The 25,560-nt window shown below is 36.2% G+C and overlaps 1 protein-coding gene across 8 annotated transcripts in view; it reads right to left on the reverse strand.

Moving 5' to 3' along the window:
* HERC1 (HECT and RLD domain containing E3 ubiquitin protein ligase family member 1) overlaps positions 1-25,560 on the reverse strand; it is a 104,157-nt gene that overhangs the window by 10,209 nt on the left and 68,388 nt on the right. For 4 of the 8 annotated variants that reach the window (XM_042803730.1, XM_042803726.1, XM_042803729.1 and 1 more), the window contains exons 39-65: positions 24,655-24,853; positions 23,516-23,676; positions 21,782-21,898; positions 21,376-21,607; positions 20,076-20,200; positions 19,591-19,811; positions 18,107-18,375; positions 17,524-17,576; positions 16,065-16,265; positions 15,289-15,463; positions 14,285-14,555; positions 13,229-13,442; positions 12,284-12,543; positions 11,588-11,715; positions 10,019-10,146; positions 8,591-8,791; positions 7,615-7,745; positions 6,394-6,593; positions 5,794-5,908; positions 5,093-5,239; positions 4,440-4,541; positions 3,437-3,610; positions 2,841-3,134; positions 1,933-1,998; positions 1,692-1,817; positions 940-1,078; positions 303-484 (exon numbers count right to left, since the gene is read on the reverse strand). In XM_042803730.1, coding sequence (XP_042659664.1) covers positions 303-484; positions 940-1,078; positions 1,692-1,817; positions 1,933-1,998; positions 2,841-3,134; positions 3,437-3,610; positions 4,440-4,541; positions 5,093-5,239; positions 5,794-5,908; positions 6,394-6,593; positions 7,615-7,745; positions 8,591-8,791; positions 10,019-10,146; positions 11,588-11,715; positions 12,284-12,543; positions 13,229-13,442; positions 14,285-14,555; positions 15,289-15,463; positions 16,065-16,265; positions 17,524-17,576; positions 18,107-18,375; positions 19,591-19,811; positions 20,076-20,200; positions 21,376-21,607; positions 21,782-21,898; positions 23,516-23,676; positions 24,655-24,853 — 4,631 coding nt within the window. The remainder of the gene's footprint in view (positions 1-302; positions 485-939; positions 1,079-1,691; positions 1,818-1,932; positions 1,999-2,840; positions 3,135-3,436; positions 3,611-4,439; positions 4,542-5,092; positions 5,240-5,793; positions 5,909-6,393; positions 6,594-7,614; positions 7,746-8,590; positions 8,792-10,018; positions 10,147-11,587; positions 11,716-12,283; positions 12,544-13,228; positions 13,443-14,284; positions 14,556-15,288; positions 15,464-16,064; positions 16,266-17,523; positions 17,577-18,106; positions 18,376-19,590; positions 19,812-20,075; positions 20,201-21,375; positions 21,608-21,781; positions 21,899-23,515; positions 23,677-24,654; positions 24,854-25,560) is intronic. The other 4 variants (XM_042803728.1, XM_042803727.1, XM_042803731.1 and 1 more) reach the window with 4 other exon arrangements.

Here is a 25,560-nt window from a genome sequence, read left to right on the forward strand (position 1 = left end):
AAAGACCAAGAGAAACTTCTAAATCATGTCTGCTATTTGGACAACCTTTTGATCATCCATCTGTTCTAGGCCCTTTCTAATTTTTAGTCTTTTCCAGGAACAGCTCTCAGTTAACATCACACATCAACAATGAGCTCTGTGGAAACTATCAGCTTGGTTCATAATGTTCAGAATTGTAAAAGGTTGCCTGTTTTCATTCAGTATATGAATTCAAACTGTCAAGACTGACAATGGTTCTGGAACGCTCCGAGCACTAGGTTACCAGGCCTACAGCTTGTAGGAGACAAAAAATGTTTTGGAACCTGCACCACTTCTTCTCCTTGCAGAGCCTCTATTTGCCGAGGCCTGCGCTGTCTGTCGCTGTTCCCATGTCCCAGTTTGCCATAATCTCCATCTCCCCAGCTAAAGACTTCCCCACTTTCTGTTAAAGCCATGGAATGTCCATCAGATCCACAAGAGGTCACCAGCTGTGTTACAACAAAGCCTGTTAAAGACAAATGAGAAAACAAAGCTTAGAATATATTAGAAGAAACTCGTAACATAATGTATGCAAGTGCCCCCAGTGGCAGCCAATCAAGCCTGGGGAAAGGAACCAACCACAACTGTCATCTTGTTATAGCAACTTAGTTTTATTTTGAACAAAGCCTTCGCCTTCTCATGTACAACCTATGCTTCTGGCCTGCCATTAGTTTTGACATGAAATGTTCCTATCTTGGGAAAACAACTTTCCCTTCTTAAAATTAAGGAATTGTAACATATCCCTACTTAAATCTTAAGGGAAAATTAACATATAGTTTATTTGTTCAATTGCTTAATTAAAGACTACAATATTTTAACGTGTAAATCTGCAAAAATAGCATCAACACAAATAACTATATTAACGACAAAAACGCTTATTTGTGCTCCACCAATTCACTCATTTCAAACCAACAATTTTACCTTGCAGTGCTGAAATGACAGTTAACACATGAAGATCATCAGAATTTCCTTGCCCCAGTCGCCCATAGCTTCCTTCTCCACAAGCCAAAACCGTGCCATTAGCTTGAATGACAAAAGTACAATTCTGACCACAAACAACCTAGTTTAGAAAGACACAAAGGCTCTGTGTTAGATGCGTCAGTGTTGTATTACCTGCATTAAAATGTACAATCTCCTTTTAAAATTGTTTTTCTTTGTAATTGTACCAAGACAACAGACTCTTCTGTCACACTGCAAATATCTTCGTGCCAATCCTATTACTGTAAAGACTTCACTCACTTCATGTTTAATGGAGTTTTGGTACCCAGTCACATCATAATAAAAATTACTTAATTGAAACTTGCTAATAGTTTTGACAAACCTTCTTCCAGTGAGAGAAATCACAGTATACTCCTACCTGAGATTTAGTTTTGATGTTTCCATCCCAAATGTGACTGTTATTTCAGAAAGCAAAATTGACACATTTATTATGTTAAAGCTCTACAGGTATTTTCAAATCATGCTCTTATCAAACGATTTTGTTTTGTCAGATTCAGTGGCTTGTTGGTTTGAATTTGTCAAATAATTAAAGACTTTCTGTTTAGCAAAAACACATGTTTTGGGGGTACTTTATAGTCAATTCAAACAATACATTGAAAAGACAGAGGTATTTTTGACAAACTGTACAAACAATACATGGTAAATCATTAAATCATGACTTTTTAAGTGATCACCTGCTGAGCCTGAGAGAACGAAGGCGCTGCTACTGGTATCATGACATTTCTACCAGCTTCTGCTAACTGTCCATGCCTTCCTGCTCCCCACAGATACACATCACATTTGCCTCCCAAGTGCCAATCCTATGGAATAGCATGAAATAATGCTTCAGAACAAGGGTACTTTCAATAGATTTCAATGTTTAAAAAGCATTAGGAAAAAACAATTTAAAAACCCCAAACCATAAATTTTACTAACCTCTGGCCTTGATGTTGCCCAGGACATTATCTGTTCATCCATACCATTGATCCATTTACTGTTATCCTACACAACAAAAGCCACAGTTATCACATTCAGTTCAAGAGATGCACATTATTTTTGTGGGATGCAATACATATTTTCCTTGCTAACTAAGAACAATATTGACATTCAAATTATCCTAAATGGTATAGCAATAAGAATGAAAGTGTGCAGACTCAAATACTTTATTTTTGTCAGTAGGCCTGGTTTATTTCCTTAATACACCTATCTAGCAATAACACTGTTATCCATGACTTGCAATCCAAATCAAATAGAAGAAAAGCAAATAAAATTAATGAAGAAGTAAACTTTTCCTCTTTACTAATGCTTAGTGCTTTTTGGAGTTTCAATTGCAAAACACCGGCTTAAAATGTTATAAGCTTGCTGATATAATTTTTTTTATTCCAAAATTTCTGGTTTGGTTTATGTATCGTAACAAGTCATGAAGACAACTGACACTAGCAAAATACTTTGGTGTAGAAATGTGCCAAAATGTTATTTTTAAAATAGCATTGTAAAGCTCTACATTTCTTGCTTCTATTGCATGTGAAATTTACTGTCACAGTTTTGGGTTGTTTTGCTTTTTAATATGCAACTAACTTGCGCTCATTACTCACACAGAGAACAATCTTTACAGTATAAATGTGCCAGGTTTGTGTGAGTGGCAGGGGTTTGGTGATCAGTTGCCCCCTGAGCTCAAGTCACAACAATATTCTAACCAGTTAATTAAAAAATGAAGTTAGACATGTATTGCTGGTGCTTAGGTTGATGAATATAAATCTTTACAGGTCAGAGATGTGAACTGCATCATACCATAAGCTCAGTAGCAACACGTTTCACTGCTGAGACAATACAGCACACGTTACCATTAGGAGAGTAAGCTCATCTTCTGGAACAGGCTCCAGGTCTGGAACAGTGAAGGATTCCGGGAACTGTGCTCCCTTGGCCAGGGCTTCAGCAGCTTTGATGGTCGTCGAGAAACACTCTAGCCAGGCCCATTCTGTGGGATTCCAGGCAGAAGGATCAGGGAGGCAGTTCTGGTGGTGCGGTGGTACTGGGGGATTGCACAAGAGCTGATCTAGGTGAAGGCCCACGGCGAGCGACGCCAAGCACTGCATGTAAGGACTATGAACAAGCTGGTCTCCACAAACAACATGGGGCTAAAGGTAAGGGGAGTGGGAGAGAGAAATTGAACATGTAAATTTCGAAATATGTATTAATCAATTTATAAAGAGAAGTTCTTCAAAGCTAGTCCTGTAGAAAAATACTTTCCTCCATGCTTAATCAAAGTTTTTCTAATATTTTAAGCATTCTCAAATTAGAATACTACTAGTTTTGAGAATACTGAAAGACATTTGCCAGTAGGATGCAGGAAAGTCTCCTGGGTACTCTGCCAACTGAGATTCAAACAGTGACCTCATGTCAGACACGAAGTTTAAACATTTGCATTAGCTCTTCTTACCTTTTCATAAGCATACTGTTCCTGAAGCATTATTGGCAAACGTTCCAAGAAAGCTCGCATGCAAGGAGCCATATTTAATCCTAGAACTCCTTGCTGTTTCAGTGCAGTCCTACATGTTGCAAGGACGTGATTGGAAGATATCCACTCTGATGTACAGTTCACTACCAACACATCCTGTTTAACAGCAGTCACAAGACACATTAGAAATTAAAAATTCATAAAGCAGGATTATTCAAGCCCATTGATTTATCATCAATCATCTTAGTTTCCGTAGGGGCCCTAAAACACACAAGCTTGAACATTTTTGTTTCTGTTGGTGAATAATGAGTTCACTTCAGTGAATGCTGTAAACTTAGTTTGGGATTTAGTTTAGGATTTGCCCTGAATTCATAGAAGACTTTCAAAGAACTCCAAAGTACTTAGAATCACATGCGGCATGACTCTATTACCAGGAGTAACAGCTTGTGCCGTATTTATCTTCATTCACAAAAACCACCACAGTTTGGAGTAGTCAACTGTTATGTTTTACGTTAAGTTAGATCACTGAAATATCTTATTTGCTGGGAGAAATGAAGCATTTCTTCATGCTGCATAACAGAAGAAAAAAACAAACAAACAAACAAACAAGCAAAAAAAAAAAAAACAAAAAACCAAAACCACGTGTCTTCTGCCTATTTTCAACTGTCCATTTACAGCTGCTGCCATTAAACAGAAAAGCTGATATAACCACTGTGCAGCATCCTCTATACCCACTGGCTCAGAAGGATTCCACCCTGCCCCTCCAAATTGAACATGGGATACTATTAAGAAAACTCAGTCTTTTTAGGGTGATAGTTGAAACCCAAAACAACATGCCTTGAAAGTAAGAGTGAGTTAGATATTTTTATCTGAGTATTTCTAACAGGAAAAAAAAAAAAGACAGGAAAAATACAGACAGACAAATGGCATTTTCTTCATTTTCTGTTAGTAAAAAATTTGAAAGAACATTAACACATAATGTCACCTTTGATCTGTTAGAGCAAGCAGCTACTCCAACTTCAGGTATCCATACTGCAGTCTGAATAGCTCCAGAACCTATCACAACACTCTGTAATACCGAACCATCCTAAAGAAAGAAGTGTTTTGAGTCAGTGCGTATACACAGCTACCTTTCTGTTTAAATGCATACAATCGCATTCCTAAGAGATTACATTCTCCCAAGTTGTTCAATAACTATTTACAAACTGAAATGTTTATACTAAAAGCAAGAAAAAAAAAAATCTATTCTTTTTATCACATTAAGGAGGTAACATAGCTAAGGATTTGAAAATGTTCATTAATCCACATTATTTCAGTCTTGGAGAAGTTCTCAAATTAAGAGAATATTGTTCCCAACTATAAAGAGAGAGTGGCTGGTTCTGCAAAGCCTAACACAACCAAGCCTGCAGAATGAAACAACAGTAGAACCATAAAATATAAAATACTTCAATGTTAAGTACAATTTCAATTTATGTTTTATATTATTTAGAATTTTATACCATTGGGTTATACCATGCTTCCGCTAATGTTTCTAACATAATGGAACAACAACAAAAAAAAAAAGCTAGTCCAATGCTTTGACCATTTAAAATACTCAATACTAAGAAAATAATCATGCCACGTCAAAGATCATCTTACCCGTAAAGACCAAATATTCATGAGGCCACCAAGTCCACCAGATACTAATGCCAGTCCATCAGGACTGAATGCAACAGTCCGAACAGGAGTAATATGTCCTCTCAATTGAAATACACACTTGACCTCTACGGCTTTTCTGTATCCATCCTGCAAATTATTTCATAGTTATGAAACACTGAAGTATTTACAGAGAACAGAATGTCATAACAGCTTCTGTATTCTGCAATAAATACTGATGATCTGTAGAAATAGGGTAATTTCCATAAGATAGTAAAAACGACCAGTAGTATGGTAATATAAATACTTTGTCACATTAACATCTTTTTCTCCCCTTACAAAATGCCATCAACATTAAAGATGACATTACAATTTATTGGTAGTAGGTAAAATTATTCTTGACTTAATTTTATGTAGAAATAAATTTAAACTCTTAATAAATTCTACTAAAAATTTATCAACTTTTAAAAGAATGAAACCAGATCAAAATATAATCTTTAGCCCCAAAAAATTAATTTACACAACATTTTTCATTTCCCGTTCAAAAAACGACTACACATACACAAATGCAGTATCAACTTTTTCTAGCAAACGCCTTGCCTCAGGAAATGTTAAGATTTTAATAACTTGCTCACATTCTTCTCCTCCCCCAGTTTTGGAATGAGCAAAGGGAATTTCTTTAACACCAAGTTTACTCCTTTTACCTTGGCACTTGTTTCTTGGTCCCACCATCCTTCTGAGCAAGTTGAGCTGGACTGCAATGTGATTACTATGTCCTGGGGAACAGTCCAGACACACACCAAACCATTGTGGCATCCTCTAAAGGAAGTTGGGGTAAATCAGAAAATCAAAGTCAAGGTATTAACTAACAAAATATCAGTAGACTGGTATTAACTTAACATGTCAGTAGTCTTCATTACCTTCCTATAAAACTACATTGTATCAATTAACATAAAGTGGAAAAGCATGTTCCCAATGGGTAAATGCATTTTTTCCTATTCTTCTCTGCCCCATAGTTTTTAAATTTTTACTAACAACATAAAATGAAAAAATATTTGGATGAAGCAAAAAACTGTCAAGCAGCATCACCACACACAGGTCTCACACATGGAGAAAACAGTTGGTAACATGACCAGAGCCACTCTCTCCATTTGATTTCTGAAGCCTCATGGATCTCACGGCAACTGGCTTACTGAACTAATGTTATTTAAAAAAAAGACAAAACTTTTCTTTGCTCTGGACACTAAAGACTAATGGAAAATATCTGCAAAAGAGCTCTAGAAACAATAAAAAAAATTACATACGTAGCTAGTAAAAGCTGCAATTTGGGTCCTTTCCCTGGAAGAGCACACCAGGCAATGCCATTCACAAGAGCTGGATGGGACAGCGAATGCAGACGTCTCCAACATCCTCCCATATACCCCCAGAGTTTCACTGTTTCTTCTTTAGCACATGTCAGGAGAATCTTACCAGTTGGATCCCACTTCATACTAACAATCATATCCTATTGGATTAAAAAAAATTAGAAGTCGGTATGAAGTAACACAGTAAGAACAGAAAATTTAACTCTCACAGCTAATGTAATGTTTAACTATTAATAACAAAGAGTGTTTTATTCTCAAATAAATCGTTACAGAGATAGTGAGTTACAATTATGAAATCATAATGATACTTTTCAGAACTATCAAGTTAAAATAAAATCCTAGGTTTTTGAGAGAAACTAAAGGGAAAGCATAGAAAAAAAATGTTCTCTTTTCATTTGCACACCTTTTTTGAATCTTTTTTCCCCAAAGAAGTAGACAATCTTCCCTCCTCCTTTTATATTATGAAACTGCAGTATGAATTACTTAAAGGGTACATGGCTCATAAACATGGTTCATATAAAGCAACAGGCCAGATGTGGCTTTGAGTCTAGCCGAGGTAGGGAAGGAGAACAATCCATAGTGGAAAAGGCAAGTATAGTTTTATTGTCACAGCACGCCCACTTCTGTGACTGTCATGCTTCAAATACCAAGACCAGTTCAAGGAGGCCATCTAGATGCTTTTACTACACCTATACTTGAGAAATTATCCTCTTAGCCTAACAAATACTTTCTGGACTATTAATGGCTTATTATTACATACTAGCCAAGCAAAGGTTCTAAACCTTTGTGGCTGCACACTTGTTTTTCTAAGGAACTTAAGCTTTACAAAAACATGTGACAATAAAAATTAAAATTTATTATGAGCACTTCTACAAATTAAAAGAACTACAGTCTTTTAAATCCAGACATGCATAGCTGTATCCTTACTAGACTTCTGTCACTGTATGTACATATACTTCACAATCACGAATAGCAAAAAAGGCTATAAAATTAATTTTCCTTCCTTCAAAATATATTGTTTAATATGTGTATCAGAAATAGGTACATGTTCTTACAATAATATGCACTTGACTTTGTAAATAGCTTTCCAATAGAGAGAATAGCTTAAACAGATCTTTACCTACAAAAATTGTACATTAGTTTTAAAAACATAAACTCTACCTTATGTGCATCAACTAGAACGATTCCTCCTTTTTCAAGTGGTTCCTTTGTTCCTATCAGTAATTTTCCATCTGAATAGCCAACTGCAAATGGTCTGTCTTCACTGAACCAGGCAAGACATGTGACAGACACTACCATAAACAGATAACACAAAAATTAAACAAACTAAATTAAACTTCACCCCTGCCAAAGAGGCTTTTGCAGTTAAATTGACTAAAATATCAAGGGCATAGCAACTTCCCCCACCATCAAGGTTACTTACCATACTTTTGGTCTGAAAATTTTCTTGAATTTGTGTGGTAAAGATAAAACTAAGTGCCACTATAATGATAGCGGTTGAGATTATTTTTATTAAAATAATTGAATTTATATTCCCGACAAGGTTAAAAGAATGATGCTAGGGAAAATTAAAAAAACAGACTGAATCCTATACATGTATCTGAGGTACACGTGCCTCTAAGAAAAGTGCTGAAAACAACCTGAGCCTTTCTTGGCATGTAGATATTGCCTCACTTGATTCTGCCAAAAAAAGCCTGCAAACTTCCTGATGAAGTAATATGCAAAACCACACAATGTTACCAAAGATGTGCTGCTTGATGTCCCCTGGAACTGGAACTATAAAGAAAAAATGGCAGTAATTCAAATGACACTTGACTGCATGCTACCTCTAGACAGAGCACACACTGCAGGAAATCCATACTGATTTTATATAATGGCAGGGAATGTCGGGATTCAACTAGGTTTCTACAAACTGTGTGCCTCTCCTGCAAAGGAATCAGGGTGCAGATGGCGATCCCACACTTTTCTCCTCCAACCAACAGAAATGAATGCTGCTTGCAGGTAAGGTACCAGATGTCATATCTCATGAACAATAACAAAAACTTGAGATTACATACGTGCTTAATTAAAAAAAAAAAAAAAAGTTGGGAGTATTAATAATTCTGATTTCTACTTAAATACTGATACAGTCACCTACCATCCTTTCTGTAGCAGTGTTCCAGTTCCAGCCGGTGCATGGTTGAAATATCTACAACTTCAATAAGACCCAGAGATCCATCCATACGACCAATCAATAATAATTCCGGAGCATCTCCTGTCCATGCTGCAGCTGGCCCTTCTTCTGGCCAAGCTAGAGCGGATACCCAGTGAGGCTGAAGATCTAATAATCCTTTTCCTCCTAGAAGCCCAAAAAGTCTTTTAAAACTACTTCATCTTCATAAAAAAAAGAAAACAAAAAAATAATTCCCATGGGAAAATATCAAGAGATGCTATTTAGAGCTAGGACAAATTCCTGTAAGTTACAAGACTATCAAGCAACGGTCCACAAACCTACACAGACACAAAATCCAGCTAACACATCTTAATTATCAGTTAAGTTACATAGTTTTGTTAAGGAATGAAGCTAAACTCTTCAATACTCAGTATATTTATACTTTCCCTGTGGACTGCCTATTAACATGGGTAGTGTAGCTGTTGATTTTCCTAAGTGCAAAGTACAGAATGAAGATTCAGAGCTTACAAATGAGAAAGTGATTAACAGTTTTTCTCCCAAAGGAGTTCTAAAGGTATTATGTTGGATTAGTCAATTGCAGCACAAATGACAGTAAAAACATAAGAGAATCTACTTAAAGATACATGCAAAGTGAAGCACTGACTTGGAAAAGGCCTCTCCTGCACCAGTTTCGGTCCTCTGTATCACAATGCGATCTCATAGTTATTTAATTTTATAGTATTTCTTCCCAGGTTGTCATTTCTCTTTATAAAATATGAGATCACAGTCTTTTGAACGTTAGAAACTTTCTTGAAGTCATTCCTGGCCAATTTATTTACACTTCTTCTTGTGTTAGCATGATCCATTTGCTTACACAGCTGCTTTTTCTCCCTGGGCCTCTCCTAGAGTTTCTCTTCCTAATGTATTTACTTCTAAGTTTCTTCCTCCAAGACTCTTTTGTACAAATAAATAAGCCAAGTTCCCTCATGCTACTCTCATTAGAAGACATTCCATCTAGCTGATCATTCTAGCTATCCTTCCCTCCATCTGTTTCAGTGAATTTTTGCGTTCTCCCTGTAGCATGTAGATCTTGCAGACGACAGGAAGCAGAAGAAGGTATTTAGAGACAAAAATTGATAAGAGTGATCAAGACTCACACCTAAACACTTCTGATTCAATAAGGACTCACATGCTGCTCAGTTTTCTACTGAATTAATAGTAAATCACACCCCCACTTGTGGTTAGTGCCTTCCCCTATTTCAACAGGTTTACCAGACATTGTGGAAGATGGTAGGCATTTAAACTGGAGAGCACGCATAGTTAAATACTTTGGTAAACAAGTATGGATTAATTTAGCAGCTTCCCTAGAAATACTTTGTATCATCAAGCGCTCACATGTAGTTAAGAGCATACCATTGACTTGCCATATGTTCACCATCTTTTCCGTAGCTCCAGCCAGATACTTGCCACTGACGCTCCAACAGACGAGAGACAAACTCAGGTCACTAGGTGATCCCAGACTTTCCTCAGATTCACCTTCTCTATAACAGAATAAAGTAATGCAACTTGAAAAGGGCATCTTCTTTAAGCAGACAGGAAAACACAGAATTCATTAAATATCTGAGTTAAAATCTGGAGTCCTCCTGCCATTACTGCAGATTTACACAGTTTTTCTGCTCATAGTTCTATATTCTATTTAAAACCACTTCAAATTACTAGTCATTTCGACAGCAAGAAATTTGAAGTTAGGTTTCATTTAGAAAAATAAGTTTAACCATCTTTACCTATTTATAGCTCAAATTTAACATCTTCGGTGAGGACAAAACTTTCTGGGAAGTCATGAAATAAAATAGAGTATCTTGGAAAAAAGAAATGAAAAGGGTACATCTTGCTCTCAATTCTAGTTTAAACTCTTCTTCCTGTTACAATGTTGTTACAGGATTCTAAATTTCTATTTTAAAGTTTACTTTGACTAAATGTAACAGGACCATATGTGTTGATGGGTATTGTAGGCCAAATACTGTATCACCCCTGTATTTTTGAAGATACAGGAGGCATACCTTTGGTGTGTTCTTGCTTAAGCAATAAACATAAGAAGTTAATGTAACAGGTAGTAACACTGCATCAGGGAATAGTAATCTAGTAGCATTTGAATGATGTTCCTCTCAACTCAGAAAACCAAAACTTTTATTCTCACAGAACAAGGAGACACCTTTATCAAATCAGGTAATTCTACTAATCTCTAAAGGGCTATACTGTACAGGAAGCATACTATTCTGCCACATGAATAACAAGATCTCTGTTAAAGGAAGATGCTGCTCATTACTAAAGACAAGTTACATCATTCTGTTTATTCCTTTTAATGCAGCATCCAAGTAGCAAGTAAACAAGAACTAAATCATGACAATTTCATAGTAGTTGTAACAACCCTCGAGTTCAGTATCGTTTCTTCATTCTCCTGAGTTAAACTCATCTAGGCTGTACTAAAGAATTAGTTTTAATCTTTCATTTTTCTTTCTTCTTTTTTGGACACATCCAAATGATACAGAAGTATTTCAGAGACACTCTCATGAACAATTACACTCAGTTCCTGAATCCCAGAAGTCACAACTTTTTTTTTCACAGATGACTCAAATGACCACACTCGTAATTATGGTATGTTAGAACTGTCCACTGGAACCCACTGAATATTTTTTTTTTTTTTATATGACAGTTGCTTACAGATTTTTTTTATCCTTTTCTCATTATATGAATTAATTAAGAATATTTTTAAACAGCTTTAACACAACCTCTTTACATTGTCTCTTATTAGCTTGATACTTCTGTTTTCACTTTTAAGCTATTTACTTTTCATGCCATAAACATAGCAACAGTCCCAGAGAAAAAAATGATGCAAGAGATACTGCAGGGTTGTCTCTTGTCATTATGTTGCACAATTACAGATTAAATTAAATACCTGACTAATATAAAGGATCAACTTACAGCTTGTTGAGCACACAAGTTTGTTGCAATGAATACTGCTTCTTCGTAACATTCCACACTCTTATGGTGCCATCATTTCCACTAGTTGCCAAAAGTCCCTTTTTATTGCACCAAACACATGTCATAACCTACAATACCAAAGTAATCATGGCTAAACTGGAATTTACATCAAAAGCTTATGTATGCTTATTCACCAATACTAAGGCAAACATTACCCAATGGGACAGAGCATTAGCTATGTTACTGAAATACACTGTAACAATCAAACAAGATATATTTTTCTACTTTTACAGCACCGTGTACTGTAATTAATCATGCTTTGTAAGGATGTGCACTTTGTTCAGACCCATGTTCCACAGGCCACTATTGAACAGAATACTGAACAAAGACCTTAACTACTCTGACAGAAAAGTTAATGCAAATTAAGATCTAGTCTAAGAAAAGATTTAGGGTGATTCTACTGACTTCATGTATTGTAAGAACACTTTCATGTCCCCTTTAATCGGAGCTTCAAAGCAGCTAAGCATTTTTCTGCATCAGAGGTGCCCTCAAGCAATAACTTAATCACGAAAAAATTACTTCTTGTGGGAAAACACTTCAGTCAGTGTATTTGTAAAATAATAGTATTTTACTTCTTCTGTGTTCTACAAAAGACAGTATTAAAATTCATGCATTTCAGGGAGAAATTATGCTTACCCTGTTCTGATGAGCCTCTAACTTTATGAAGGAACATTTTCTCAAGTCTCCCCCCATATCAGCGAGGGTCTGAGGAATAGTTTGATTATCTCGATCATGTGCTGCAAGAGTTCGCACCAGCTGCTGAGCAGCCCACTGCCTATGTTGTGAAGATAACCTTGAAGAGAGGCAGCAAGCTGCTAGTGCATTAGCCAGCTCCAGAGGGCCTACAGCAGAAGGATCATAGGAAGGATGGGCATACAAATGGGCAATTAAACCTGCTTAAACAAAACAATGAGATGATGCCTAGATGAGTACCAAACAGAATTACACAAATGAACACAGCATTAGCCATAATTTCCAGAAAAAGAGATTAACAAACATCTCAGAAGAATGTTACAATCATGTTTAAAATTTCACAGAAAACCCTTAAGAATAGAATTACAAATAGCCTTATTCCGGGCATATGGAACATGGTTGTTCAAAGAGTAAGTGCATTCTGAACAGGAAAATGCCTCCTCTGACAGAGATAAGCTGCTGTCGTGCTATGCCCTTCCCTCTAACACAGCAACAGCCCGGTGTTGAGACACAGCAGTGGCTTTCTGACTCCCTGACCTCTCACAGCAGAAGCAGCACAACTTTCTGCGTCAGACACAGACGGGTACTTTGGCAGCATTCAGCTGTTATTCCCCCTCTTTTCATTAGGTGGCACAGCCGAGGCCGAATGTCTTAGCTATAATGGCTTTGAATACACAGATGTTCAGATTTTTTAAAGTGACAAAAGATGCAATTATGTAGTAAGATCATATTTCTATTTTTGTACTAACCTATTGTATTACTTAAAGTAAGTTTTGTACATTTTTGAGAGTATATTTATTTATACATCATTCTAGCAAGTCTCTGTAAATGTAAATGAAGAATTGAGAATTTAATAATTAACATTTCAAAACAAAGCTATAAGCATACCTTTCTTTTCAATTTCTGCTTTATCATAGTTTGGCCTCAATTTGGCCCCTTTGTCTGCCAACAGTGCTACAAGTGCTTGAGTAACCACAAAATTCGGAGATGTGACAAGCTTGTTTTCTTCTGCAATTCCTCTTAAGAAACTTGGCAAAAATTTTCGCTGAATTGGATCATCAACTGTCGTCAAGTTTACACCAGTTGCTGCAGAAATCAAATTCTAAAAATAGATAATTAAAGACAATAAATAACCAGAACGAACGGAAAGGTCAATTCTGGAAAACACTTTTAGTTGAACAAATCATGCAGAGTTTTAAAGATTTTCAAGTTTTTTCCAGAAATTCTTAGCTGCCAACCACTTTCATTTTAATAGGCAAAGGTCATGTACTATATGGAATTTAAGTCTTCTGCCCTGGGGAATACCTGGTGTTAATGGAACCAAATATTCAGATTCAGGGATTTAAAAAAAAAAAAAAGTATGAGGTAACCAAAAATACCAGCAAGAACCAAGAATCTTATAGAAGAACTTTTTATAAAGGTATGCACTTGGCAGTAGGATAAAAAGCAGTAGCACATAATAAAATCTATCATCCCATCCAACACTCATTCCTCCACAACTATACTGCAAATTCAGAAGAACAAAACAGTTACTGATCGCCTAGAAGTTTCCTGACACATATGAAATCCTGCTACATGTCCACAGCTGTAGATCATCTCTTTCTAAATGTAAACAATCTGTGCTCCACATAGTTGTCCACAGAGTTGACACAATTAAAAACTCATAATTAAACAGAAAAGCCCTATTAATACAAGAAGCACACAATTTTTGTCCACTTGAAAACAGTACTTAGCAAAAAAACGTAAAGGTACTTTATTTTTACCAACAATAAAACATACCCTTGTGCAAAGCCATAAACACAAACTCTAAGGAGATCCTTAAATTGAGGGCAGTCTCATCACAGTTCAGAAGATAAAAGCACAAATCATCAACGTGTACAAAATGAATTGATTCATCCCATGTATAAGTAAATATAAATATTTATGTTGAAGTAACAGTCCTACCTGTGTACATAACTGCACCAGCAGTTTTGCAGCACTAGGAGTGTTTGATGCCAAACAGCCTACTGCTGTACTCAGATAGGCAAGACATGATATGGGCTTGCTTGTTTTGCTGTGTATTCCTCTAGATCGCTCTGTTGAACTTGACACAGTGGATGGACTTGTGGAGAGGCCTGCTCTCCCTGCTGCAGCGAGGCACATTAAACGAACCAAAGTTCGGATATCTGTTAATCCCAAGGATTCAAGACCAGCTGCCAGGCTACAACTGGAACCACTGTCAAAAACGAATATTAATGCTCTTGGTTTTGTTAGTACATTTTAAAAGAAAGTTATGTTTGGATAAAACTGTTCCCAAACCATTAGTGAACACTGCCTGTTTGATTAGCTGAGCTTTGTTACCATGCAGGGGGGAAGGGGAAGAAAGAGAAATGGAGCTGCAGCGCTTCCACTCCTTTTCTTTTAGGCTGAAGACAAAAACACATACTAGACTTGCCCTAGCAAAATTCCATGAGTTTACCTGGAATCACTCATAAACAAAGTTACATGGATAATTCATGTTTAGAGTTATGCTATGCCAATATGCACATGTACTTGTCAGATGTCTGTGATATCATCATAGTTGCACAGGTATATTGTACAAAGCCAATTTTAAAATTCTCATATCCCAGTAACTCCTGCACGTCACGTTCTTTCCTCTAATGTTTACCTTTAAGTCCCAATACTTGCCTTGAACAAAAACCCACTGACAAACACAACGTCTTTCTGTTCTGAATGGCTGATAATCCTGGAGTCCATTTTCCATATAAGATGTGAAAGTTTCTTTCATAAAGTTTGAAGACAGGGTTCAAAAGAACAAAATCAACAGAACTCTTTCTCTCAATAGTATGATGTAAGTAGATAAAATGAGAATCACTGTCCCAAATAGCTTAAAACTGCATCCCTATCAAACATAAATTGATACTGGTTCCAAATATAAAGGTGGAAGTGTTGCCAAGGACGCCACAAACCTGACAGACAAAAGCGAGAGCGCTCTCATAACCATAGTTCTTGCAAGGAGGACTTGGGCGGCAGCTGTCACTCTTCTTAGAGCCATAACACGGTCGTGTGGATTTACTAGGGCAGCTGCTTGTTCTCCCAATGTTATCCTGCCAGAAGAACTTTTTTCTATAGAGCCATGGCAGCCTTGGAAATAATGATGATTTGCATTAGTGTTTAAAGAAAAACAAAACATTATCATATAGTAATAAGCACAGAAGCAAATTTGATATAAGCTTGCAAATTACTTGTTTATTTTTCAACATTTCATACATACAGAACTATAGCGATAATGAATGAGAGAAAAATACACTCCTGAAATACACTCTATAATTTAATTATTCCTTATTTTCAAAGGCAGACGAGCACAACTTAACGATACTTAGTGTTAATTCCTCTGTTTCCCTTTTCTATTAAAGGGGCCTACAGACTTAAGTATTGGTCCTGCATTTCAATAGGCTGGTCACTAAGTCCCAACTTAAATTCATGAAGCCATCTTTGAGCTCTGCAAAACATGCTACTGGCATCCACCGTAGAACTACAGTCATAGTTTCAAGCCTTCTGCCAATATAAATGCCTCACACTGCTCTCTCTAGCTCCCCTATAATAAAAGGACAATTTAGAACCTGTTTTCACTTCCTCGTGCTGGGAGGCAGGAAAGACTGTCAAAATATTAATGCATTGCCCCTATAAAATCACACCAAAGGGAAGGTATTTGTTCTTTGAAGGAAGCTAATTTCAAATTTACCTATTTGCATCAGTGTTTCTTCCATACTGTTGGTGGCTGTCACCATTGCAACTGAAGCACCCAGAGGGTCACTGTCAGGGAACTGTACAGGTTCAGGTACAATACGTCGATCATTTAACCCAAGAGGTCCAGCCAGTAATTCAAACTCCTCTTCTCCTGTCAGCTTTTCATCTTCGTCTACATCTAACATATCCCAGTCTTCTAGAATTGGAGAAATATAATTAGACTTGGTTACAAAAACTAAAATATTAAATAATTTCAAGTAATTAAACAAATAGTACAAGGGTATAAAATGTAGATTGTAATCTGCAACATAGTAGTCTTAAAATCTCATCTTCCAATATTGACATAGACACAATCTAGGAAATCAGAAAAATAAGATCCTGCTTTTGCCCCTCTACGTTAAATTTGATCTTTATTTCTACTGCAGAGAACTTTCATGGAAGATTCTCTGAAGTATCAAACTAGCTGATTTTTTAAAAGACAGAAATGAAGTCATCACATCTAGAATAAGACGACTCCAAAACCTGGAATACAGTGAAAAGCACAGACATAGAGTTGTACTTTAAAACATGATCACAGGTGCATACTCCAAAGGACTGAGCAGTGAAGACATATACTAGAAATTTCTGGTCTTTGTATTTATCAAAAAAGTATGCATGAGTTCTTAGTTCATAATTGTACACCCAGGCTTTTGCTTTTCCTTACTGGAGAGGGGAAAGGAAAAAAAAAAAAAAAGAGAAAAAGGAAAAGCACTATAATTGCAAGTCAGTTGTGCATTCCATTCACTTCCCAACCGTTTACACAGAAGACAGCTTATATTTAATAATCCCTCCCGCTCTATCTCACTCCCCATACGGCAGAATCTGCACACCTATCTATTGGAACATGAACTTGCCACTGAGTTCTGAAGTACTCATTTAGTCTTAAATAGACAAATATGGTAAATCATCCAATTGCGATCATACAAGCTATAGAAAGGCCCAGAACCAAAGAATCATCTGGGAAAGGTTTTCTGCAATCACTAGAAATAAACTGTTTAAAGTGAAAGCCATCCTCAGGATGCTCTTAGCTAGTACAAAGGTAGAAAAAGTAAGAATAAACCTAATGACAGACTTCTGAGACTCTAACTTATGCTAATTAAAAACTTTCCCAAAGGCAGCCAAAGAAATGTATTTGAACACAAGGCTTAACAGCCACCCACAATACCTTATCACCCAAAGTAGTCATTTGCAATTTCTGCTACTTAGACAAAAGACACAGGAAAAAATGTCACTGATTTTTTCCCATTTGACCTAAGAAAATATTAAAATACTACATCATGTTTGAAGAAGATTTTGAAGTATAACTCCATGTAGAGTTTTATGACAGGTTTACTTGCACAGAAGTACCTTTATGGAAAAATAAAACACTGTGCCAATATGAAGTATTTAACATCTCCAGCAACTTAAAAACATACCTTCATAGACACTGTCTTGTTTACCTATTAAATCAGGAGCCTGGCCTTTGTACCTGTATGAAAAAAAAAACAACAAAAGAAATTAACTGAATGGCTCTAAGATTTTACATGTATGCATAATATTTTTAAATTCAGTTTGCTATTAAGTGACTTTACTTTTAGGGTAATATATATGTGATTTCCAGAAATGTCTAGCAACAGAGAAATAAATAAAAGGGCTTCTAAATATGTCTGTGGAGGGGGAAGCATTTTGTAGTACTTATGTGAAAAAGGACCATAAAACCCACTGCAATTGTCAGACAAAACTGAAACAGGAAGTTTTCAGAAGTCAACAAGAACAGGCAACATCCCAAGAAATAATTCCTCGTCTTAAAACATGGACATATCAAAACAACCTTTTTTCTAAATATGCATTTCTTGAATACAGAAAGTTATTTTAAGCCTCAGTTAAAATAAATAAAGACAAATTCTGCTAGGAATTTTTATTTCTTCAATCAAATTCTTAAAATGCTGATGGTACTAAACATTTTTAAGTTGCTTCCTTTCTTTAGACAGAGTATTCCACTATCTTGTATTTCTGTACCTTTCAGAAGTTGGTGTTTTAGATTTACTCTTCAGGGCTAAGTATTTCTCCCTGCAGATGCCACACAGCAAATAGTAAGGATTTCCGCTTCCACATTCACCACCAAACCATCCATCTACATAAGAACCGTTGCTACGATAGCCCTGGCGATTTGCACTGCGACCACAGCCTGGGTGGTTTCTTTTCATGTGTTGATTGAAGCTGACAACACTGGATTCACACAGTTCACAAACCACTACTTCTTCTCTGTCTTCAGATTCACAAACATGCTGCACAGTAAGATTTTCACGTGTTATTTGTGCAGAACAAGTATCTCCACATTAGATATAAAATACATCAATATTCTTCAGTGCATGTTCTTATCTATTTCTGTTACACACTCAGAATGGTATTTATATCGTTATCTTTCAGAAAAGCAAAGCAGAAATAGATAATTTATGATATAATGAAGAGCAGATCATCTCAGAACAGGAAAAACATTAGGAAGTAAAGTTTCGAAGGATGGGATTTTCCTATTTCATTTCAGATTTGACTCAAATTTCTTGACAGTGTATCTTCTCGCCTATAACTCCGCTGTCTAAGTCAGCTGCTTCTCCTCAGAACTTGACTGAGACTAGGTTCCAAAAAAGAATCCTTTTTTTCTCCAGACAACAGTAATTATCATTTCTGTTAATTTCTGTCAATGAATTCCGAGGGTTAGTCTGAATATAAAGTTAATTTTTCTATAATTACTTTTCTGTCTTAAGTCAGTAATTTCACTGTGATCTTCCAGTGTAACAAGCTCTCTGAAAAATTTAATATGCATGCCGAAACTTGATTCCATATCAGTCAGGTAACATTGTAATTAGGAGATTAAAATTTTGTCTTGTAGGTTGCTTGTCTAATTTGACATGGATAATCCAAAGATTAACAAACTGCTGCTGTTATATTTCTTTTCCACCTCAAACGTATTTTCAATTGGCTACACAACAACTGAGCAAGGACTGTAACCATATCCTTCCCAGAGAATGAAATATATGACATGACTAAGTTAAGAAAAACCGATTTACGTGCAAATTATGTTGCTACAGATCAGATGATGCTATTATTTATCATTATTATAACTACTGTAATTACTATTTTAAATACAACACACATTTACAACCGTGTGTTATCTCACAGAGCTAAGCAAAGCAATTTGGAGCACCTATTTGATTTCTAAGTGATATAATCAAAACAAGTATACTAGTTCTGTTACCATCTTGCAGGGGTGGGAGAAGAAAAACTACATACATATATATAGAAGCGTAAAGCAAGAAACACAAGAAAGCACTACTCTTAATCTAAAAGTTAAGCTACAGAATACAAGAAGATTTTAAGCACTGCTGGCATTTAGTAAGATATTTTCAAACAGGCTATAAGCATATGCATGTTACTTTAAATTTAAAAACATGAACATGCAAAAAGCAGTAAATTAAAGCAGCCCCCGCTGCAGTCACACACACCCAGGTAGGCCAATCCAGTACCTCTGGGATCCACATTCCCAGAATATCATTATCACTAGCCAGGTCTTGCCCAAACATGGCTTCCATCGCTTCATCATCAAGGTCAATTTCCAACTCCTCATCCAAGTTGAAATCATAAAGTGCCCCTGGATCTTGCTGCAAAGATATCCCTTCCCTTCGACTCTGATTCCTGTGGGCCTGTACAGAGCGGTATAATCCCGCTCAAATTAAAAAAAGAAAAAAAAAAAAAAAAAAAAGAGAGAGAAAAAAAGTAGTACCTTTATTTTGCATGTCAAAGGTGACTGTACTTAACTTCCTTTTGCTTTGTTTCTAACTCTTCTGCTAAATAAAACACTTAAGTTAAATATACACTGATACACATATGTGAAGGAGTTTTGTCACTTTCACACTAAGTACCAATTCTACCCTCTCTCCCTTCATTTACTGGATAAGCAAAGACCTTGGAAGTACTTCAGTATACTTACCAGCACGTGCTAGCAATGTTCGGGCAGCTAAATCAAATTTATGTCTTCTCGTTACAGCTGACCGACTTCTAGAAGGAGGTCCACTTGCAGAAGCTGCATTATCCACATGATCCATATTATCAGGGCTATAAGAATTTGTAATTTAGAGGTAAATCAAACCAATTTTTACACAGCCACATACAGTAAGCAAGGGAAAATACTAACAACATATTTATTGGCTTTTTTTTTTTTTAATTTCTTTCACAGAAGGAAAAAAACAGGAACTTGGAATCCAAGAATTTTCAGTTCCACTGCAGCACATATTTACTGGCTTTCTGACTGTGAGATTTTCCTCAAACAGTTTACATGCAGCATTGTCAATACCTATTCGATGCTTCCATAGTGCCTAAGCACTGCAGAAGTTTTGAGAGCGCACTCATTTTATGCTGTCAATGTTAACTACGGCTCAAACTAGGCTGCTTCTTTTTAAAAGAAATAAAATCAACATTTCTATTGTTGCTGCCTCAGTCAATCCTCCTTTTGCCCCAAAATCTTTTGCAAAACATGAATTTTAGTTACTTAGTAACACTTGCTGCTTAGTTTATTTCTCCCAACTGAAACCTGTGACTTCTCCATGAAATGACAGTTTACCTGGGAGAAAGTAACTGAGGAAACTTATAAATGCACATTTCGGTAGGATCAAGGAAACTTGAACAAAAGTGTTCTCAAAATACATCTTGTAATTGTCATGCCCCTATTAACAAAAAAGCAGGTACGAATCCTAATAGGTGTCACTTAAAAATAACCAGTACTTTTAGGATTAAAAACAAAAGAAAAACTACCACCCTTCCTCCCTGTTTAATAGATAGTTTAGTTTTAAGCTTGTGAAGATGACTGAGAATGTAAACTCCAATTCAGCTTCACCCTCTCTGGACAAACCAAGAATTAATTTAAAAAGAAAAATGTAGGCAAGTAGTGTTCATGAATACACTGGAGAAAAAAATAATACTCCAACTAAATTTTGCTTTATTACCAGGTCTTTTAGACAAAATATAGGCTATATGCCCTCACTTTTTTTATTCCTCCTTGCTCTTTTTTTCGATGAAAGGATACTCAGACACATTCTTCCCCAGTCCCGTGGACAAACAGTACCAGCAAATAAATGCACCGTGTAGACCTGATGTAACTGCACCTTTGCTTTTACTCATAACAAAACTCAACAGTGGCATTACAAAATAGTGTTCTGTCAGCAACAATGAATTTGTGAGATTTTTAATTTCAGCAACAGATTACAAGCAATTAGAAGAAAACTACATTTTACCTTTCACTAAAGCCTTCCTCCATTTCAGTGGCATCAGCAGAAGGAATATCACCTGGTGACTGCAAGTAACAATGATCACCCGATTTTCCACCACTTCCAGAGACTACTGTCCCATGTCGTGAATCTGCAGTCCCTTCTGACTGGGGCTCTTCATCATCTTCATTTCCAGGGTGCTCTATCATCCACATGGCCAGCACTGTGATATTCTGGGCATCTGCTTCTCCTCTGGCACCTGAAAGCAGGAAATCTCACTTCAGAATTGCATTATCTCATTGATGGTGAAAAAACAAAGAATTTTTCCCCCCTTAATAGTTATAGACCTTAAAAATAAAGTAGTCCACTGGAAAAAAGTGTTTCATATTAATCTAATTTTTGAGTTTAAACTGATATTATACTTATAGATTACCTGTAGCTTCCATAGCTTTTGCAATTTGTCTGAGGGAGAACCCCATTTCTAACAATGGAACAGCAATGGCAGGAGGAGGAGGGGATGTTGAAAGTCGGCTGCTTGGATCAGACAAAGCTTAAATGAGAAAAAAGTTTAAATGTAAAGCGCATGAAACTTTCTTTAGTGTTACTTTACTAGACCTTAGTTTGATACATTAGCTTCAAATAAGGGAATAATTGCCCTTAATAGCTTTTCTCTCTACTACTTTCCACAAAGTAAGATACTTTCTGTAATGAAACCAGTGTTCGTTCTTATCGGTAACATAAATATTATGTTAGCCACTGTTTAATCAAGTAGGATACTGATAATATTCAAAAAGCTGCTACTTTTAAAGTATTTCTAAGAAGCTTATTTCCATTTAAAACTGTATCCAATTTTCTATTTGATTTATATTTAGGTAGATGAGATAAAGTTATCCTTGTCTGAATCATCAAGATTCCCAAATGTTACGAGATCACACCAATATATGTTCCTCTTAAGGCACAGAAAGAGACCTCAACTAAACTGGTGACATATCTGAAAAATCTCTTTGCAGATGATAGCTATATTTCTGTGCAAAGAATCTTTCAAGAGACTCTAAAAAGGCCAGGTACTGCCCAAAAAACAGTTCCCTTATCATCTGCCATAAAAGTGACGTTTGCTCAATGAAGGCATCAACAATGTTATTTGAAACACTGCTGTAAAGACAAGATTATGACTAGAAGTGAGCCACCTCATTTTAAAATTAAAAAAAAAAAAAAAGAAAAAAAAAAAGAAAAAAAAAGAAAAAAAAAGTGGGACTGAGCAGACAAGTTGCTATGAAACAAATGAAACAGCTAAAAGACCCAATTAAGGGTGGATATAAAAGGAAGAATAAAAAGTTGTTTCAATCACGGATTTTTAAGCATGGATTTTGTTTCTCAGCACTGAGTAGGAAATCTGGGTAATACACTTGGACTTCATCTCTTCTGCTCGTTTATTAACAAAACACATATATATGGACTTGTATTTTTCTTTTTAGTACTATCTCCCTCACATCACAATACTCATCCGTGCTCTTTAGAATCTCAAGATTTTCAAGCAACAACTTGCTTAGCCTGCTAGCTACTCCATTCTGTATGTATGCTGGAATAGAGCAAGTTTCTGTTTTGAGTACTACAGTGCAGGCAGTAATAAAACTCCTATGAATAGAAGCCTCCCATTACCTTCACGTGAATTGAGACAGCAACATGAGGAAAGCATGAAGATTGGAGAGCCCCTTCTATTTCATTAAACAAGATTAACCAGAAGGAGCTATACTAGTATATGTATCATAAGATAAACCAATTCTTGTTTTCTGTGTCATAAATGCTCTAACAAAAGCTAGAAAATTAGTGCACTAAACAGTGGCACCCACCCAAGGAAACACTCCCAAATTGTATTAACATTTTGAAGTAATCACCAATTATACCGCATTCTTGCTTTATATGTGGAGTTTGTAATCCATTCCACAGCTTTTAAAAAATGATTTAATTTGCTTGATAAATTCTGCAGCTAGAGAACCTACAGCTTTTTGTCCTAAGGCAGTCACTAAAAGGTTTTCAAGAATGCCCTGCATGTTAGGTTGCATTAAAAAGAAATGCCATTGGTTTTCAATGTCTTAAAAAAATATACTGAACTTCTGTGTATTTACTACCTTGTCCACATTTTTATTTATATTGACTCCAAGTTTACCTGTACGATTGGCAGGCCTTGCAGACTGGGAATCAGGAGAAGTCAAACTTTGCCTCCTTCCAACTTCATCTGAAGGAGATGTTGGTAAAGAAGATATTGGAGGAGTCTGAGCACGTCGTGCTGGAAGTACAGTTGTAGTAGGATAACTGGAGAACATTTGCCTTTAAAAAAGAGCAATATACTTTTATATTAAAAAGAGTTATGCTGAAAAAGGTCTTACACGAGAAATACGCCAAATTAGAGTGCACCTGGCAAGTCATACTTTACAGCAACAGAGTTTTGTAAGAGTAGGTGCAATACATACACTGATGTGGACAGAAGAGCCCTGTCAGAACATCGCATTCCTACCACCTTTGCCTAGAAAGTTAAATTCTAAGTATGCACCTAAAAAAAAATCCTCATAGACCAAGAGCTGTCCCAGGAGATAAAAGACAAGTAACACTCTTCCCATTTCCTCACTTTGTTCAGAACTCAGTGAGACTAATAAATCATGTGAGTATTTTACTTTCAGTATCCTGGTAATAGGACACTGTTCTCGCTTTTGTCAAATCACATCTACAAAAACTCTAAGAACAGAGGTCAGATAGACCAACAGAATTAATAAACTTACAACAGGACTCTATTCAAAGTAAAGCAGATTTCCTCCTACATTACAAATAGCCTCTGCAGATGAACTAGCTTTATCTCACTTCCATTTCAGTACACGAGGGTAGGATGAAACGAGGTCTTAGGTTGCAGGATGTTACCTACAAACTGAGATCTACTCTAGTTTGAGAATCAACAACGATTTGTTAAAATATAGAATTTCAGAGATTTGTAATTTAAACTACACCAAATAAACAGGAGAACTTAAGAACAACGTAAGAAAGGTATTTTCTCTTGTCCTGAAGAATTCAGATGTTACACATATATACACAGTGTTCATTAAAAGCTTAACAGCTTTTTATTTCTAGTAGCACGTCCTGCAAGGCAAAGTAATGAATTAAACTCTGTCCTCTGCAGAGGCAGTTCTTGACAGTAAATACAAATATTAACATTTTCAGAGGCTTAGACACCTAAAGACATACATTGTATATAAACCACACAACTGATTCCCTACACTCACATGATCATACATGCTGAAAATAAAGATATTTTACCTAAGAAGACTGAGAGGCATAACACCAGGTGATTCTGAAGCTGGAACTGTTTCAGTGTCAGTTACTGGAGTAGTAGCAGTTGTAGTATCCTCCAGAGAACTGCTCATGAAAGATGTCGTGCTAGAAGCAGAAGGGCTGGTTGTAACTGGTGTTTGGGCTTGCTGAGACTGATCACCTTCTTCTACTTGTTGATCTGCTTCTGCAACAGAAGACAGGACGTTACAAGAACATTAATATAATTGTATAGAGCAAAATAGTAGCTGTGGCTAAACTTTCAAAAATAGCTATCATTACTTAAAATTCCCCCCAAAGGGGTGTACAGAAATGCACACCATAAAATACTTCTTTCAGTAACTCACGGACTTAAGTAAAGAAATCAGTCCATCAGCTCTTGGTGTTGTCATACCAATACAAGGCAAATAGTAAGCAAATTCTTCCAGATGGTAACAGAAGCTGTTTACTTGGCTAGATCTTATGATAGAGATTTAGACTTATGATTGTAACAGCTAGGATTATTCCCTTAGGCAAAAGGGAATGAAGTCTCAGATATGGAAATAGAGCTGATGAACTATGAAGGCACTGTTAACCCAGTTGTCTAAGTAACATTTTTGAAGAGGTTTTGTTGGTTGGTTTAGAAGTCCTTAAGACAGTAAAGAACCAGACAGCGCAGTAATTAGCTTTAATATTTTAGATTTCTTTTTCTTTGTTTAAACTTGATTTAAATGGTTTTCTTGAAGATGTAGAGTGCAATACATGTATTTTTAAGAAGAAAAGGAACGATACATATTTTATCTTCAGCTTCTGTTAGTGCAGTGCCAAATACCTCAGAAAAAAGTTCAGAAAGCAAAACCCCAAAACCAAAACACCACAACCGATTTAGAGTTTTGCACAGACAGAAACACAGAT

The sequence above is a fragment of the Tyto alba genome, unplaced genomic scaffold (genome assembly GCF_018691265.1).
Source record: "Tyto alba isolate M040663 unplaced genomic scaffold, T.alba_DEE_v4.0 Super-Scaffold_41, whole genome shotgun sequence".
Classification (NCBI taxonomy): domain Eukaryota; kingdom Metazoa; phylum Chordata; class Aves; order Strigiformes; family Tytonidae; genus Tyto; species Tyto alba.